Source organism: Phocoena phocoena, chromosome 4 (assembly GCF_963924675.1).
Source record: "Phocoena phocoena chromosome 4, mPhoPho1.1, whole genome shotgun sequence".
Classification (NCBI taxonomy): Eukaryota; Metazoa; Chordata; class Mammalia; order Artiodactyla; family Phocoenidae; genus Phocoena; species Phocoena phocoena.
The window spans coordinates 79,664,953-79,680,914 of record NC_089222.1 but is presented as its reverse complement, the minus strand read 5'-3'; the positions used below and the strand labels follow the sequence as shown (position 1 = coordinate 79,680,914).

Genomic DNA, 15,962 nt, shown 5'->3' with positions numbered 1-15,962 from the left:
GTCATTACAGACTTTACAGCTATATAAAGAAGGATTTTTCTCAACAGGTAGCAAAAGTATGTGCTGATCATCAAATGGGAAAAGGAACTATACTGTAACTTTGGTACTTCTCATTTACTCACCTCTTAACTTTTTATTGGAAATCAAATCAAGACTAAGTATAAAAGGTTTTGTCTCATTTGAAGAGTTTATTCATTGTGTGTAATTTTTAAAAAGGAGAAACAAATTTAGTAAAGAAAATGATACACATCAGGAAAGAGCAGTGGATGTAGATATTCTCTAGTAAGTTTGGTTTAGTATGTGTGCCTGCAGAACTATTATTAAAGAGAGTCAGGAAGGTAGGAGGTCTTAGGAGAGAGTTGGGAGAAAAGACAGAAGGATAGAAAAAAGTCAACAATGAGAGTGTACCAGGGGAGTAGGAATTGAATTTGTCTCATTCATTGCTGTACTTCTAATTCTTTGCAGTGTCTGATACCCAGGAGGTATGCAATATATATAATGAATGAATAAATGAATGAATGAATAATATCATAAAGGTGTCTGCTAATTGCCTCTTCCTTACCAGTAATCTTGTTCTGCCTTCAGCCAAGTTCATTTCCTCTATTAAAAAAAAAAACCCTTGGACTTCCCTGGTGGTGCAGTGGTTAAGAATCCGCCTGCCAGTGCAGGGACCTTGGGTTCGATCCCTGGTCCGGGAAGATCCCACCTGCCCCACATGCCAAAGAGCAACTAAGTCCGTGTGCCACAACTACTGAGCCTGCACTCTACAGCCCACAAGCCACAACTACTGAGGCTGTGCGCCACAACTACTGAGGCTGTGCGCCACAACTACTGAAGCCTGTGCACCTAGAGCCTGTGCTCCACAACAACAGAAGCCACCACAACGAGAAGCACACACACTGCAATGAAGAGTAGCCCCCACTCGCCACAACTAGATAAAACCCTCACACGGCAATCCAACACAGCCAAAAATAAATAAAATAAAATAATTTATAAAAATAATAAAAATAAAAAAATAAATTAAAAAACCCTTCACTTTCCCCTTCTATTCTGTACCCATCTGTTCCTTTATTTAACCTCTAAACGACTGATTTAAACTCCTGTTTCTATTTCCTCTCTGCCTGCTCACATCATTTGGTTTCTGCCACTAACATTCCATTGCATTTTCAAAGGTCAGCACTACCTTCATCGTCACCAAATCCAATTTTTTTTCTCTTAGTCCTTATATCTCTGTATTATTTCATACTAAAAATCAATCCCTCCTTCATGAAATTCTCATCTCTGTTTTGCTCTTGCGGTATTTCATCATCTTGGCTATCCCTCCTATCTCTTTGATCAATCTTTCTCTGACCCCCTTTTCAACATCAACTCTCTAAATATACCCCAAGGTTCTCCCTCAGCTCTTCTCTTTCTAAATTTTCCTTTCTGAAAACCTCATCAGCTCTCATGGTTCAGGATTATCCCTATACAGATAATTCCAATTCAGAATTCTCTCTTGAGCTTCAACACGTCAAATGCCTTCTAGACATTGGATAGCTCACAGATCCCTCCCTTCATCATGTCCAGAGCTAAATTTATCACTTCTTTCTCTTCCACCTGTAATATATATCCCTCTTCTTAAGGAATAGTACATTTGTCCGTTGCCCAGGCTGCCCATTCAATCATTAACACTCAGTATAATTTTCTGTTCTTCACAAGCGACTTACTTTCTCGCTTGAACACTTATATTCTGTATCAGAGCTATCCCACAGAACTTTCTGTGATGATGCAAATGTCAAATATGGTAACCACCAGCAACATGTGACTACTGGGCACTCGAAATGTGGTTAGTTCAACCAAGCAACTAAATTTTTAATTTTAGTTCATTTAAATTAAATTTAAATCTCCATGTGAGTCTAGTCGTTACTGTATTTGACAGCATTAGAATACCTTTTCTTAATACCATTCTGGAACAAAAGGCAGTACAGAGTAGTGATCAAAAGCACAGGTTTCTGAACCAGACTGTCTGGGTTTGAATTCCACCTCCATCACTTATTAGCATTGTGACCGTGAACAAGTCAGTTAATACTTCTGTGCCTCAACTACTTCATGTGTCAGATAGGGAAGCTAATAGTACCTACCTCAAAGGGTTTTGGGCATTAAGGCTTGTGGATTAGTATGCAAAATAGGTGCCTAGCCAAAGTAAGCACTAAAAAATGTTAGCCATCATTTATTATTACCATTATTTTAAAGATCATTTATATAAAGACCTTGTCCCACCTACCAGTTCCCACCTCATATTTTTAGTGGTAGGAAGACTGCCCTTAAAAAATTTTTTTTTCTCCCCAGTGCTTGTATATTGTTATGCTGCCCAAGAGGAATTCAATAGATATTGATTGTGTGCAATGTGTAAATTAGAATTAAAAATCCCATTAAAGTGAACTAGAAATGACAAATCAATTTCCTTATTTATAATTCGTGAAAAGATTAAATTCTGTAAGTTTTGTTTTCATAATTAAGCATAGCCATGCGTTTATATTGGCCCCATTAGACTTGGGGCAACAAAATTAGAACACAGCAATGAATGAAGAATACCACAAAATAAAACTTTTCTCTCTCTTCCCTTCAGTTCAGTTATGAACACCTCTGCACTGCATACTAAATCCAAAATGTTAATAATTACTGAGTACATACTTTAAGCTTATTAGCTTCACCCAGTACTTGAAATTAAACAATTACATTATCATCTTTACCATCTCTATTTTTAGTTGGCTGTTAACGGATGTGAAATGAGCTAAACGGGGCAGCTGTTTTTAAGAGTTCTGAAGAGTGTGTATTTATGGATCTATACTGATTCTGGAGATCCCCTTTCAGGTTTCAGTAACACAGAAGCTGTAATTGCAATATAAAAGCTGCTACAGCAGAAAGTGTTCTTTCAAGTTATTTAGGTAAAGGCTTTATCAGATTTAATCATCCTTGCTAGAGGGAAGAACTGTTCACTTTATTACAACAGTCAATATAATTTACATGTCTATCAGAACTTACCTTAAGATTATCGTTTAAAAATGCCTTTTACTTATGTTGTCACTCAAGAAATGCATTTTTCTCAAAGAAGACAGATCAACCAGCCCAATTCAATGAAGAGTAATAAGAGCAAGATCACTTTCAGCCCCACATGCCCAACTCTTCCACGGTAATGCAATTCAGGCCAGTCTGGCTTTAAAGAAGTCAGTAACACACTCATTCCAGTAAAATCCGTCACATTATTACATGACACTTGTCTTCGACTACTGTAGCCTTTATTCCAGTCTCCCTTTGGGCAGTTTTACGTCCTCCCCACTGTTCCCTGGAACTATGGAGGGAGTTCAAAAGTCAGCAGTCTTTCATAAGATAACTCAAGGGAACTTCAATTTCACTTTCTTCAAAAGCAGGAGTTTCCAAAGGAAATCGCTACTGTTACTTCTAAAACTTGGTCAGGGTTCTTGGGAACTAACTAAACTCATATTGATCTGCAATCTGGGACATACGTAGAAGCACTCCTTACAGATACACCCCGAGTCTCTACCTTCATATACAGGAGGCTGCTAAGACAAAGTTTCTTTTGGAAATTTTGCTACCAGCTACACTCAAGACCTGTTATCCTCAGTTACCATATACTCTGGGTCCTTAATTCGTTTCTCATATTCTGATTCCCAAACTGCTTTCTGCTTCCTCTACCCATTATTCAATCCCAATTGTTTCCTTCTTCCAAATCTTTCCACTTCTCTCCTAGAAACTTACTCCATGATTATATAAAATTCCATTATATTCTTATCCTCAACCTCATTGTATTAACTGATGTCAGCCTCTACCCTGAAGACAAAACTTCTCCTGCTGCCCTCTCAGATGGATGCTGTTCACTCTTCCACATTTGAATTACCCTGGAGTTAAAAAATAGGAAATACCTTGCATGAGGCTTTGGACCATCTAGCTATACTCCCTTCCCTTCCTCTTCCCTTACTCTTAATACCTTTTAACTCCCTGTCAGTATCTGATTCATAGTCTTGCCTCTCTAAGTCCTGTCATTAAGCACTTCCATATCTACTTGGAAAACTGATTCCACATCCTACCCAGTGTTCCTCAAAACACTGTTCACCTGCACCAGAATTGTCTCAGGTGCTTCTTAAAATGTAGATTCCTGGGCATCATGTATAACTCTGAATCAGAATATCTGGGGGCCTTTGTTATAAAGGAGAAACTAACACACCATTGTAAAGCAATTATACACCAATAAAGATGTTAAAAAAAAAAGAATATCTGGGGGCAAGGTCCAAGAATCAAATTAAAAAACTAAGACATCAGGGCTTCCCTGGTGGCGCAGTGGTTGAGAGTCCTCCTGCCGATGCAGGGGACGCGGGTTCGTGCCCCAGTCTGGGAGGATCTCACATGCCGCGGAGCGGCTGGGCCCGTGAGCCATGGCCGCTGAGCCTGTGCGTCCAGAGCCTGTGCATCCAGAGCCTGTGCTCCGCAATGGGAAAGGCCACAACAGTTAGAGGCCCGCGTACCGCAAAATAAACAAACAAACAAACAAACAAAAAAAACCAAAAAAACCTAAGACATCAGACTGCTTATCAAAGCAAAATTTAACTATATCTTATTTACAAGAAATACTGTAAATACAAGAGTACAGGAAACACAAAAGTTAAGAGATGGAAGTAAGATACACCACAAAACATTAACTAAAAATAAGTTGGTTTATACAATATAATACTATTAACTATAGTCACCATGTTGTACATTATATCCCCAGAACTTATTTACCTTATAACTGGAATTTTGTACCTTTGACCATCTTCACCCATATTACCCCTCTCCCCCTTTCACCCCCACTTCTGGCAACCACAAATTTCTTCTCTGTTTCCATGAGTTTGGTTATTTCAGATTCCACATCTAAGTGTGCTAATACAGTAATTGTCTTTCTCTCTCTGACTTATTTCACTTAGCATAATGCCCTCAAGGTCCATCCATGTTGTTTCAAATGGCAGAATTTCCTTCTTTTTTATGGCTGAATAATATTCCACTGTATATATAACACAATTTCTTTATCCATTCATTCATTAGTGAACACAATCTTAAAAATTCTCATGACAAGAAAAAAATTGTAACTATGTGAGGTTATGCATGTTACCTAAACTTATTGTGGTAATCATTTCTCAGTATATACATATATCAAATCATTTTGTTGTACACCTTAAACTAATACAAAGTTATATGTCAATTATATCTCAATAAAACTGGGGGAAAAAGTGGGATTTAGCTGTTTTATTACCAGACAAAATAGACTTCAAAGTACAATGTATTACTGGATATACAGAGGATATATCATGACGATAAAATGTTAAACCCTTCTGGAAGTTTAAACAATCTTAAATTAGAACACACCTAATAAAACAACTTCAAAATATATAAACAAAAATGGGCAGAATTAAAATGAGAAATAGACAAATCCACACTTATAGTTGGAGATTATAATACTCATTCCTTAGCAACTGATGAAACAGGCAACAAAGAAAATCAGTCGAGAGAGAGAGAGAGAGAGAGAAGATTTGAACAAAAAGACTAACAAACTTGACCTAATTGATATATTTAGAACAATGCACTCAACAGTTACAAAATATGCATTCATTTCAAGTGCACAGAAATATTTACCAAAATTGGCATTAAGCAAATCTCATCAAATTTCAAAGAATGAAATCATACAGCACATGTTCTACGCACAATGAAAGTAAGCTAGAAATCAATAATTAAAAGATAATAAACATTCTCAAAGTTTGGAAATTAAGTGGCACATTTCTAAACCACCCATGAGTCAAAGAAGAAATCATAATGGAAATTAGACAGTATCTTGAACTGAATGATAATGAACAAAATTTCAGAGAGGCAGCTAAAGCTGTGCCTAGATAGAAATTTAGAGGCTTAGAGCTTTCTAAAGGGAAGCCTGAAAAAAAACCAATGAAATAACTACCCAGTGCAAGAAGTTAGGAAAAAAAACAGCTAATTAAACCCAAAGAAAGTATAGACATAATAGAGAAAAAACCAGAAATTAATAAAATAGAAAACAGACATGTAATAGATAAAATCAACAAAGCCCCAAACTGGTCCTAGATAGACCTCTAGCAAGACTGACCAAGAAAATAAGAGAAAGGCCACAAATTACCCATATCAGAAATGAAAAAAGGAATACTACTGCAGATCCTACAGATATTGAAAGACAACAGAGGATATAAAAACAAATTTTTTGACAATTTACATGAAACAGACAAATCATTTCAAACACATAAGTTGTCAAAATTGATATAGAAGAAATAGTCATTTTCATATTTTCTTTAATGTTATTTAAAAACTCCCACAAAGAAAACTTTAGGTCCAGAGGTTTTTAACTGTGAATTCTTCCAAATACCTAAGGAAGAAATAAAACCAATCTTACATAAACTCTTCCGGAGAATAGATACAGAGGTAAAACTTCCCAACTCATTTTACGAGGCTAGCATAATCCTGATACTAAAATCCCACAAGGAGATTATAAGAAAGGAAAATGATAGGCCAATATTCCTCATGAATTTAGATACAAATATTTGAAAAAAGAAGTATTAGTAAATTGAATCTAGTGATATATGAAAAGAATACATCAAGACCAAGTTGGATTTACTCCAAGAACGCAAAGTTGGTTTAACATTTAAAAATCAATCAAAATAATTTACCATAGTTACAAAATAAAGCAGGGAAATTATGATTATCATGCAAAAACACCTGATAAAATCCAATACCAGTTCCTGGTTCAAACTCTCATTGAAATAGAAAGAGAAGGTAACTTTAATCTGATAAAGTATATCTACAAAAAGTCCTATAGCAAAACCCATATTTAATGGTATTACATTAAAAATTTCGTGAGATTGGGAATGAGACATGGATGCCTGTTAGCACCACTTCTACTTAACACTGTATTGGGGATTTAGCCAATTCAATAAGAAAAGGGGAAAAAACCCCAAATAAGACAAAAGGTAAATTACATGAGCAGACTGGGCTCTGAGTAGATAAGAGGGGCAGGTGGGTGGGGCAGGAAAATGAATTTAAGTTCAATTTCTACTTCAAATTGTAAAGCACTAGACCTTAACTTCACACCTTTTTTTTTTTTTTTTTTTTTTTTTATGCGTTACGCGGGCCTCTCACTGTCGTGGCCTCTCCCGTTGCGGAGCACAGGCTCCGGACGCGCAGGCTCAGCGGCCATGGCTCACGGGCCCAGCCGCTCCGCGGCATGTGGGATCCTCCCACACCGGGGCACGAACCCGTGTCCCCTGCATCGGCAGGCGGACTCTCAACCACTGCGCCACCAGGGAAGCCCAACTTCACACCTTTTAAGCTTCTCTCATCCTCCCTACAAACCTGTAGGCTAAAGCAGGTATTATTTACCTCTAATTTGCAGATGACATACTAAGGCTCAGAGAAGTAAACTGATTAGTCTAAGTCTCTCTTTAAGAAGCAAAAGCAATATGCGACTGACACAGGAAGTGGGAGTTCAAATCTAAGTTTCTTTTCAATATGTTAAGCTTTCTCACAGAAAGGGAGCTAGAAAAGTCCAAAGGGAAATTTTGTCCAGAGCTTATTATTGGGTCTCCCAAACTTAAATAAAGTTGCCACTGAATTCATTATCTAGTTTCTTTTTCTTCCATAGCTAAGAATTTGGGAACATAGTAGGCTGAAATGATATAGACGGGTCCCCTTTGACTTCAAACTCATAGAAATGTCATAAAAATATTTGTTAAAAATAAAAAGGACACACTTAAAAAAAAAAAAAAAAGGAAATTCCCCAGATGCTAGAAATGAAGGAAAAACTTAGAGTATGAAATGCGAGCTGACCCAGATTCAGATATAACTTCAGGGGTTGGTTCCCAAAGTTTTAGTGCCCAGCCAAGAATAGGGGTCTGTTTTCCAGCTTTTAAGGCAAGAGTATATGTGGGTGAGTGACAAAGAACAGATTCCCTTCTTGAAATGTGGACCCTTGATGAGCAGCCCAGTCAGTGAAAGAGAATAGGAAAAACTCTGTCCACTGGCTCAGGAAAGCAGGAAAAACTTTCTGTCAGGGACCTTGTAGAAAGTAGATGAAAGATCCACAAAAAATGGAAACCACAATCAGATGCTGGGGGAAATTTACATTATCAAGATTGCATGGAAATTCCAAGCTGAGAAATTACAAGGATCACTGAAATCGCTAGGGCTCTGGCAGCAACAGAAATGAAAGGCACTGTACTCTCACAACACAGCATACAAGACTTCAAAAGGGAAGAGGAGAAAAAAAATCCTGTTGAAGATGTGGTCATCTTCAAGAATTACAAACCATACAAGAGGTACATTTCCATGAGGTAGAGTCTGCATATATAGCAAGTAGGACATCTGTCACCCACCCAGAAAAAAAATAGAACAAGCCAAAAGAAACCATAAAATATTATGTTGAATATGATTAAAATAAAAAGTAAAATATAATGAAAGATCAGAATATTTTGAAAAATTTTGACATTTGAAAAAGAACCGAAAGGAACATCTGGAAATTAGAAGTTACAGTTACTGAAATAAAAAACTGAGTGGATTTATTAAAAAACAGATTACACATAGTTGAAGAGATTCTTAGTTAACTGGAAGGCAGATATGAGTACATCATCCAGAATGCACCACGGAGAAACAAACAATAGAAAACATGAAAGTGCAATTAAAAGATATGGAGGACAAAAATCCAATATAAGTTCAAAAGAAGAAGATAGAAGGAAAGAGGTAAGGCAAACAGATAATGGCTAAAAATTTTGAAAAATGAAGATATATACGAGGCGTACAACTTCTGAGTAGGATGACTAAAAACTAATCCACCCCTAGATGTAGGTTAGCAAAACTACAGAACATCAAAGATTATAAAAAAAATTTTTTTTCTAAAGCAACTAGAGAGAGGAAATTACCTTAAAAAGGAATACCACTTAGGCTGACAGAGGATTTCTAATCAGTGGCAATATACATCGCAGACTGTGGAACAACAGGTTCAAGGAACTGAAGGAAAATAACTGTCAATCTAGTTAACTGCTATTTCCTCCTTATTTATTTCTTAACTCAATGGAGAGAGGTATGCTAGTACAAGAGAGGCCTGGACAGGAATAGCTGGAATTAGCAAGACCAAAATATCTGGGAAGACAGTTAATTCAGTGGAAACTGCACTTGGGTTTCCTAAATGTGATGTGGAACAGATGACCTAGATATAAGGCTCCAGAAGCTTTTGCCTTTACACTATATTTCTAGCCAAAAGTTGGCTGTCTTAGTGGGAAAGCCTTGAGCAGAATGATTTATGGAGCATGTTAAGTGAACTCTAGATATACAGTATAGTAATTAAAAGTGAAGTCTCTAGAATCAGACTAATTAGGATCAAATCTTGACTCTGCTTCTTATGAACTGAATGAATTTGATCAAATTACTTTACTTCTCTATGCCTTAATTTTTGTAGCTATATCTTACAGTTTAAAAAAGACTAAGTAAGCAAAGACATGTAAAACATTGGGCATAGTATCTAGCACAAAGTAGGTGTTTAATAAAACCCAGCTATTATTATTACTTAGTCTTGACTACAGGGCTGTAATTGGATCATGAATTTGAAGGAGTTATCTTTAATATGGCATTGAAAAACTAAAATATAAGAAACACATACCCTGACATCTACTGAGCAGCCCACAGTCCATGATGGATTTCCCAGCACTTGATTTTGGCACAGGAGATGAACTAGGGAAGATTTCCCAACACCTGTAAAAGATACAAGAACTCTAGTCATTTAAAAGACATGCTGAAATATATTATGGCAAGAGTAAGACTGAGAATAAGCAGTAATAATGATATATAAAGCATGGTTGTTTAAAGGGTGTTCATACCATACCAATGATTTAATAAGCTTCATTGATAAAGAGAAGATGGTTAAGGACACTGGTTCTCTCAAATTTAGCATCAGAATCCTCTGGAGGGTTTGTTAAAACACAGAATGCTGGGTCCTGTCCCCAGAGTTTCCAATTTGACAGGTCTGCCATGGAACCCAAAGATTTTGCACTTCTAACATATTCCCAGGTGATGTTGATGCTATGGATCCAGGGAACTCACTTTGAGAACTACTGGTCCAGGGCAATTTCAAATAAACTAATCCCTTTCCTTTGGAAGGATTTCATCTATTCAGCCTATTTTAGAATTGTAGAATCTTAACATATCTTAGAGGTAATCTCCTCTATCCTGACCACCAATGCAGAGGCCCCTTCCACAGACCCTGTTAGATCGTCTTTCAGATTATGCTCGAACATTATCAGTGACAGGGATTCACCATTTCACAATTCCATATTTAGATATTCCAGTTCTCCCATACAGTGATTTTTAGAAAGCAGTCAACCACTTGGCCCAGACTTATCTTTTGGAAAAGGAGAACAACTCTTCTTCTTCTTCTACATCATGGCCCTTTAACTTCATAGACAGCGCTTGTCTTTTCTTTTTATTGAAGTATAGTTGACATACAATATTACGTTAGTTTCAGGTGTTCAACCCTTAAATACATTACAAAATGATCGCCACAATAAGTCTGGTAACCATCTGTCCCATGCAAAGCTATTACAGTACCACTGGTGATATTCCCTATGCTGTACAATACATCCCTGTGACTTAAGTATAATTGGAAGTTTGTACCTCAATTCCCTGCACCTATTTCACCCCTCTCCCCACCTCTCCTTTCTAGCAACCACCAGTTTGTTCTCTGTATGAGTCTGTTTCATTTTGTTTGTTCATTTTTTTTTTTAGATTCTACATATAAGTGAGATCATACAGTATTTGTCTTTCTGACTTATTTCATTTAGCATAACACCTTCTAAATCCATTCATGTTGTCGCAAATGGCAAGATTTCATTCTTTCTATGGCTAATAGTCCACCTGTATGTGTATATATACACATATTTTCTTTATCCATTCATCTATTGTGGACACTGAGGTTGCTTTCATATCTTGGCTACTATAAATAATGCTGCAATGAACATAGGGGTGCATACATCTTTTCGAATTAGTCTTTTGTTTTCTTCAGGTAAATACCCAGAAGTGGAACTGCTGGATCATAAAGTAATTCTATTTTTAATTTTTTGAGAAGCTTCCATATTGTTATCCACAGTGGATGCACCAATTTACAATTCCACTGACAGTACATGAGGGTTCCCTTTTCTCCACATCTTCGACGACACTTGTTATTTGTTGTCTTTTTGATGAGTTATTCTGACAGGTGTGAGATGATATCTCATTGTGGTTTTGATGTGCATTTCCCTGATGATTAGAGATGCTGACCATCTTTTCATGTGTATGTCTTCTTTGGAAAAATGTCTATTAAGGTACTCTGCCTATTTTTTAACTGGATTGTTTTTTGATATTGAGTTGTATGAGTTCTTTATATATTCTGGATAGCCCCTTATCAGATATGTTGCTTGCAAATATCTTCTCTCATTCAGTAGGACAGCACTTTCTTTTCTTATAGATCTCCTGGGTTTAGGATAATCTAATTACTAATGCTAGGGCTAGTATTCTGAGATCTGTAGGAAGAGGAAAGGGAATGAGCTATCCCTGTACATTTATGTGTAGAGTTACTCATTCAATTAACATATCTGGGATGCCATTATAACAAGCATTGTTGGTGAATCTTTATGCGTCACTAGTTGTTATCAAAAATTTAGCTGATCTCTTTGTGTGCATTACTGTGCATGGATCTATCACTTTTTATTATAAAGTTTTATTTACAGTCTATCTAGAAAGTACAGAAAAAAAGAAGAAAATAAATCACCCAAAGAGCACTACTGTCAATAATGTAGATTTAAATTCATAAGCAGAGTTTTTCTATAAGCAGGTTGTTATTGTGAATATATTACACAGTGTACTTAAAAACAATGAAACATAGCCTTTGCTTACACAGCTGGTTTTGTCTGAAATATCCTACACATCCTCTCCTTCCATTTTCCCTCTCATTGGCCTGGTGAATTAATCTTTCAAGACTCAGCATCATTCTAGATATAAAGTCTTCTCTTACTCCATACAGGTAGAACTAAGCACATCACCCACCATCCTCTGCATCTCCGCTGTACACTGTACATTTTTCTATACAGCACTTAAAATACACTATTACACTTGCTTGTTTATAGAGTTTACTCACTCTGCTTGATGTTAAGTTCTTTGAGGCCTGGGACTGGGTTTTACTCATTTTTTATTTCCAGTACTCAGAGAGGGCCTTAATTAGTACTTATTTAGTGGCTAAAAATTTCCATGTTATTACAGAATCTTCATAAATATTTTTAATGTCTCCATAGTAGTTCAGAGAGGAGACATAATGATTTATGTAACCATTTTCTCATTATATTAAGGTGCTTTGAACTTTTCATTATGCTAAGAAAAGATTTCTGTTTACACTTTCATTTAAAATTAAAATTACTTTATTAGTATACCTTCCCAGAAGTGAAATTAATATGTAAACCGAAATCAACATTGAAAGTTCTTGATATACATTGACAACGTTTATCTGGTTACTATGCCACCCGCCATACACATAAGCCTGCAGGTCTTGTTGCACCTCAACAGTATGTAGTTGCTTTTTCATCTTTGTTAGCTTATAAGAGAAAAAATAGTGACATCTTGTTTTAGTCTGCATTTCTTTACCTTCTGGTAAAGACACACATTATGTTCATCTTTGCTAACCAGTTGTTTTTCCTCTCTTATGAATTATCTATTCATGTGCTCCGCCCATTTATCTACTAGGTTTTACTGTTGTCAATTTACATGACCTCTTCATATACTAGCTGCTCATGTAATTGAACCAAACATTTCCCCAGATTTCCCTTTCATTCCTTTAATTTTTTTACATACAGGCACGTAAGGTTTTTGACTACTCAAAGTGAGCTTTGTATTTTATTTACTGCATTGCATCTGATATCTATGGCCTTTAGGGCATATTGTTGATTTTTGTGTTTGCATGTAGGTTTGTTTATGTTGGAGGAATATAACTAGGCATTTAGTTATCGGCTTGACACAAGTCTTGAAATTCTAGTTAAGCTTAACTGTGTCAGAGTAAACAGCTCTATGTAATAATATTGTATAGCTCTCCATGAATTAACTGCATTGGGTGATAAGAGTTAGCTAACATGGGATGAACTTTAAACAGTAAGAACAACAGAAGTGCCAAGGATAGTGGTTAACTTTAAGAATTTTGGAAAATTCTGATTCTATGTTTTCATCATTAGAACTAACTTAGATCAAAAGAATGCACTTGATTTGCTGGGGAAAAAAAGTTCAATATAATCAAATAAATGCCAGCTCCAAACAGAGCTGGTAATGTATTAAGCCCATCCCTTACATATGAAGGAACAAAGAGAAAAGAGTATGTGCATGTTAGAGAGACTTTCAGGATTCCTTACTAAATTATCAAATATCTCTATGGGATACAAACAAATTTCTAAATCCCTAGTCATTCCTTTATATATTTGCGAAATCCTCAAAATTTCACAGGGGAAATGAGCCTTTATTCAAAAGTAAACTTTGAAGTTTAAATACAAAGGCAGATGAAATGTAAAAAGTATATTCTAACTTGTAAGACAGCAAATCATTGTTAAAAGGGAACTGATAAAAAGACAATAACTGACTTTGCACATATAGCCTAACATCAGTGAATGTGTGACAAGATCAATCACTTTCCTGGTGGGCATAGCTCTGTCTTCTGTTTTACAACTAAAATATAATAATAATTTTAAAAGGCTTACTAACTGCCTGATCACTTTTTCACATTTAATACAGAAGCCAATTCAATGCTGTTGTGTAATGCATTGATTCCACAGTTATATCCCCAGCACCTAATTCAGCATTTGCTATGTATTATAATAGGGAAATAATTTTTTTGGGAAAAAAATAAATCGATTAGTCTGAACAAGATGTAACATGAAGCGATTGTTAGATGCAATAGAAAGGTAATTATAAATGAGAGAAAGCACCCACTTCACATATCCTGAAGAACTGTGTTAGCTCTGGATTCTTCTAAATCCTACTTGGTGATACTCGTACGAAGCCCATTTAGACCACTGTTGCTTTCTTTATCTGTAAAACTGAGTGCTTTTATTAAATTAACTTCAGCACCACTTCATGCTAAAGTTGACATAAATTGGATTATGTTCATAGAATTTCATAATGCAACTTTCTGAAGGGAATATTAAATAATGCTCTCTGTAAAATACTTTGCAATGCAAATAATCTTCAGGCAATGTGAAAATGTTCTCAACCTCCTCTCCCCACCAATTTTATTCAGTTTGGTAAGGCTAGTTTTCAAGCTCTTTGGGGTATGTCCTCTCCACCTCCAAGCATCTGACACAACGTCTTTGCTCAAGCAGACATCCAAAGGTCAACTCCAGAAAAGCACATCTATGAAATGCAAGGTTAACATTTATTCCAAGTTCTTAAGAAGCTTAGGAGTGGAGGGTATGAGAAACAGGATAGTGAAGGGGAGATAGAAACACAGACTTCAACTCCTGTTCTCAAGCGTCCAAGGTAAGAATTTTAACACTAGGATTAAACTGGGCTCAGCATTAAGTCCTAGCTGCTTCATAAAATGGCCCTTATCTTATTTTTTCTATTTCTTCCAGCCTAGCACATAACAGTTTTTCAATTAAGATTAAAGAGAACAAAGAAAAAAGAAGCGCAGTTGAGACTAAAACAGGTCTACCTGTTTTACTTCACGAAATAATATGGGTTAGTGTTCTAAGTATGTGGACTCCCGGCTCAAACTAGTTCTGTCATTTACATCTCTTTAAAAGAGATTTGTCATTTGTGAAATGGGATAATAGGACTGATCTCAGGATTAAATGAGTTAATATATGCAAAGCACTTGGAACAGTGTCATTCTTCTTAGCGCACATTTGATTTCTTTAATTAACAAAATCTATTAAAGGCAAGGTCCGAACTTCTGTCTCAGCACGGCGCCCAGTACAACACTCAACCTCCGCAGATCTTTTAAAACAAAGGATCACTAGGCTTCGGTCGCCCCGGAAACCGACGTAGAAACCAGCGAAAACAGAGAAAGGCCCCGGCTACGCGCCCCCCACCCGTGCGATGCCGCCACTCCGTTAAATTGAGCAAAGTCCTCTGGGAAGTGTAGTCTTTAGGCCTTGAGAGGGAATTCAGCCACGGGCCGGAGTCAGTTAGTCGGTGTGTGTGTAAAGGGAGAGTGAAAGGGGAGGATTTTCGGATAACTCAAAAGTGTCGGGAGCCCCAGAGGTGGGTTAAGCGGCTCACCTGAGTCTCCCAACACCAGTACCTTCACCCGATCCAGGGACGCCATCTTGCCACTGCCTTCCTGAGGTTAACGCCTATTCCGGGATTATAGGCCAATCAGAGCTGGGATTGGAAGGCGGAATCTTCAATGTCATTGGCCAATAGGAGCGTGACTGTCTTGATTGAAGGCCTCACTGTGCTGATTGGCCCGCCTAGTTAAAAGTAGCAGGTGGTTTCTAAAGCTGGTCGCAGGAATAGGGCGTTCTCCTTGTCGCACAAGTGGCGTGGCTCGTTTAAACCAGTAGTTGAGGCGCTGAGGGAAGCTGTAGTGGGAGTGTTCGAGGATTCGCTTTGGTAAACCTTGTTCCCTGTTCCTTGTTCTCGGTTCCCTGGCCCGGCGCCGCCTTTCAGGGTGTCCTCTCCTTTTCGCTCCTTTCTCCATAGCTAGTCTCCTCCCCCTTAGCTGCTCTCTTGACTCGGTTCTCTTCTTGGTTTCCAAAGAACTATTGACCCGGAGCGGCCCATGTGCGACCTCGGGTAGGACGGGCTTGGCTGCGCCGAGTGTGGCCTCTGGACTCAGCTGGTAGAGTCCGAGCGGATCTAGGGGTGTCACAGTGGGGAGGAGGTAAACATTACCGGGCTCGTGGAGGCCAGCT

General features: G+C 37.3%; 2 protein-coding genes across 4 annotated transcripts in view; one reads left to right on the top strand and one right to left on the bottom strand.

Annotated features, from left to right (window-relative positions):
* Positions 1 to 15,377, bottom strand: part of RABL3 (RAB, member of RAS oncogene family like 3) — a 38,610-nt gene extending 23,233 nt beyond the window's left edge. For 2 of the 3 annotated variants that reach the window (XM_065876451.1, XM_065876453.1), the window contains exons 1-2: positions 15,328 to 15,373; positions 9,701 to 9,792 (exon numbers count right to left, since the gene is read on the bottom strand). In XM_065876451.1, coding sequence (XP_065732523.1) covers positions 9,701 to 9,792; positions 15,328 to 15,373 — 138 coding nt within the window. Of the gene's footprint in view, positions 1 to 9,700; positions 9,793 to 15,327 lie in introns of all 3 variants that reach the window. The other variant, XM_065876452.1, reaches the window with a different exon arrangement.
* A 247-nt stretch (positions 15,378 to 15,624) lies between these two features.
* Positions 15,625 to 15,962, top strand: part of GTF2E1 (general transcription factor IIE subunit 1) — a 35,141-nt gene continuing 34,803 nt past the window's right edge. The window contains exon 1 of the mRNA XM_065876616.1: positions 15,625 to 15,660. The gene's annotated coding sequence lies outside the window, so the exon portion shown is untranslated. The remainder of the gene's footprint in view (positions 15,661 to 15,962) is intronic.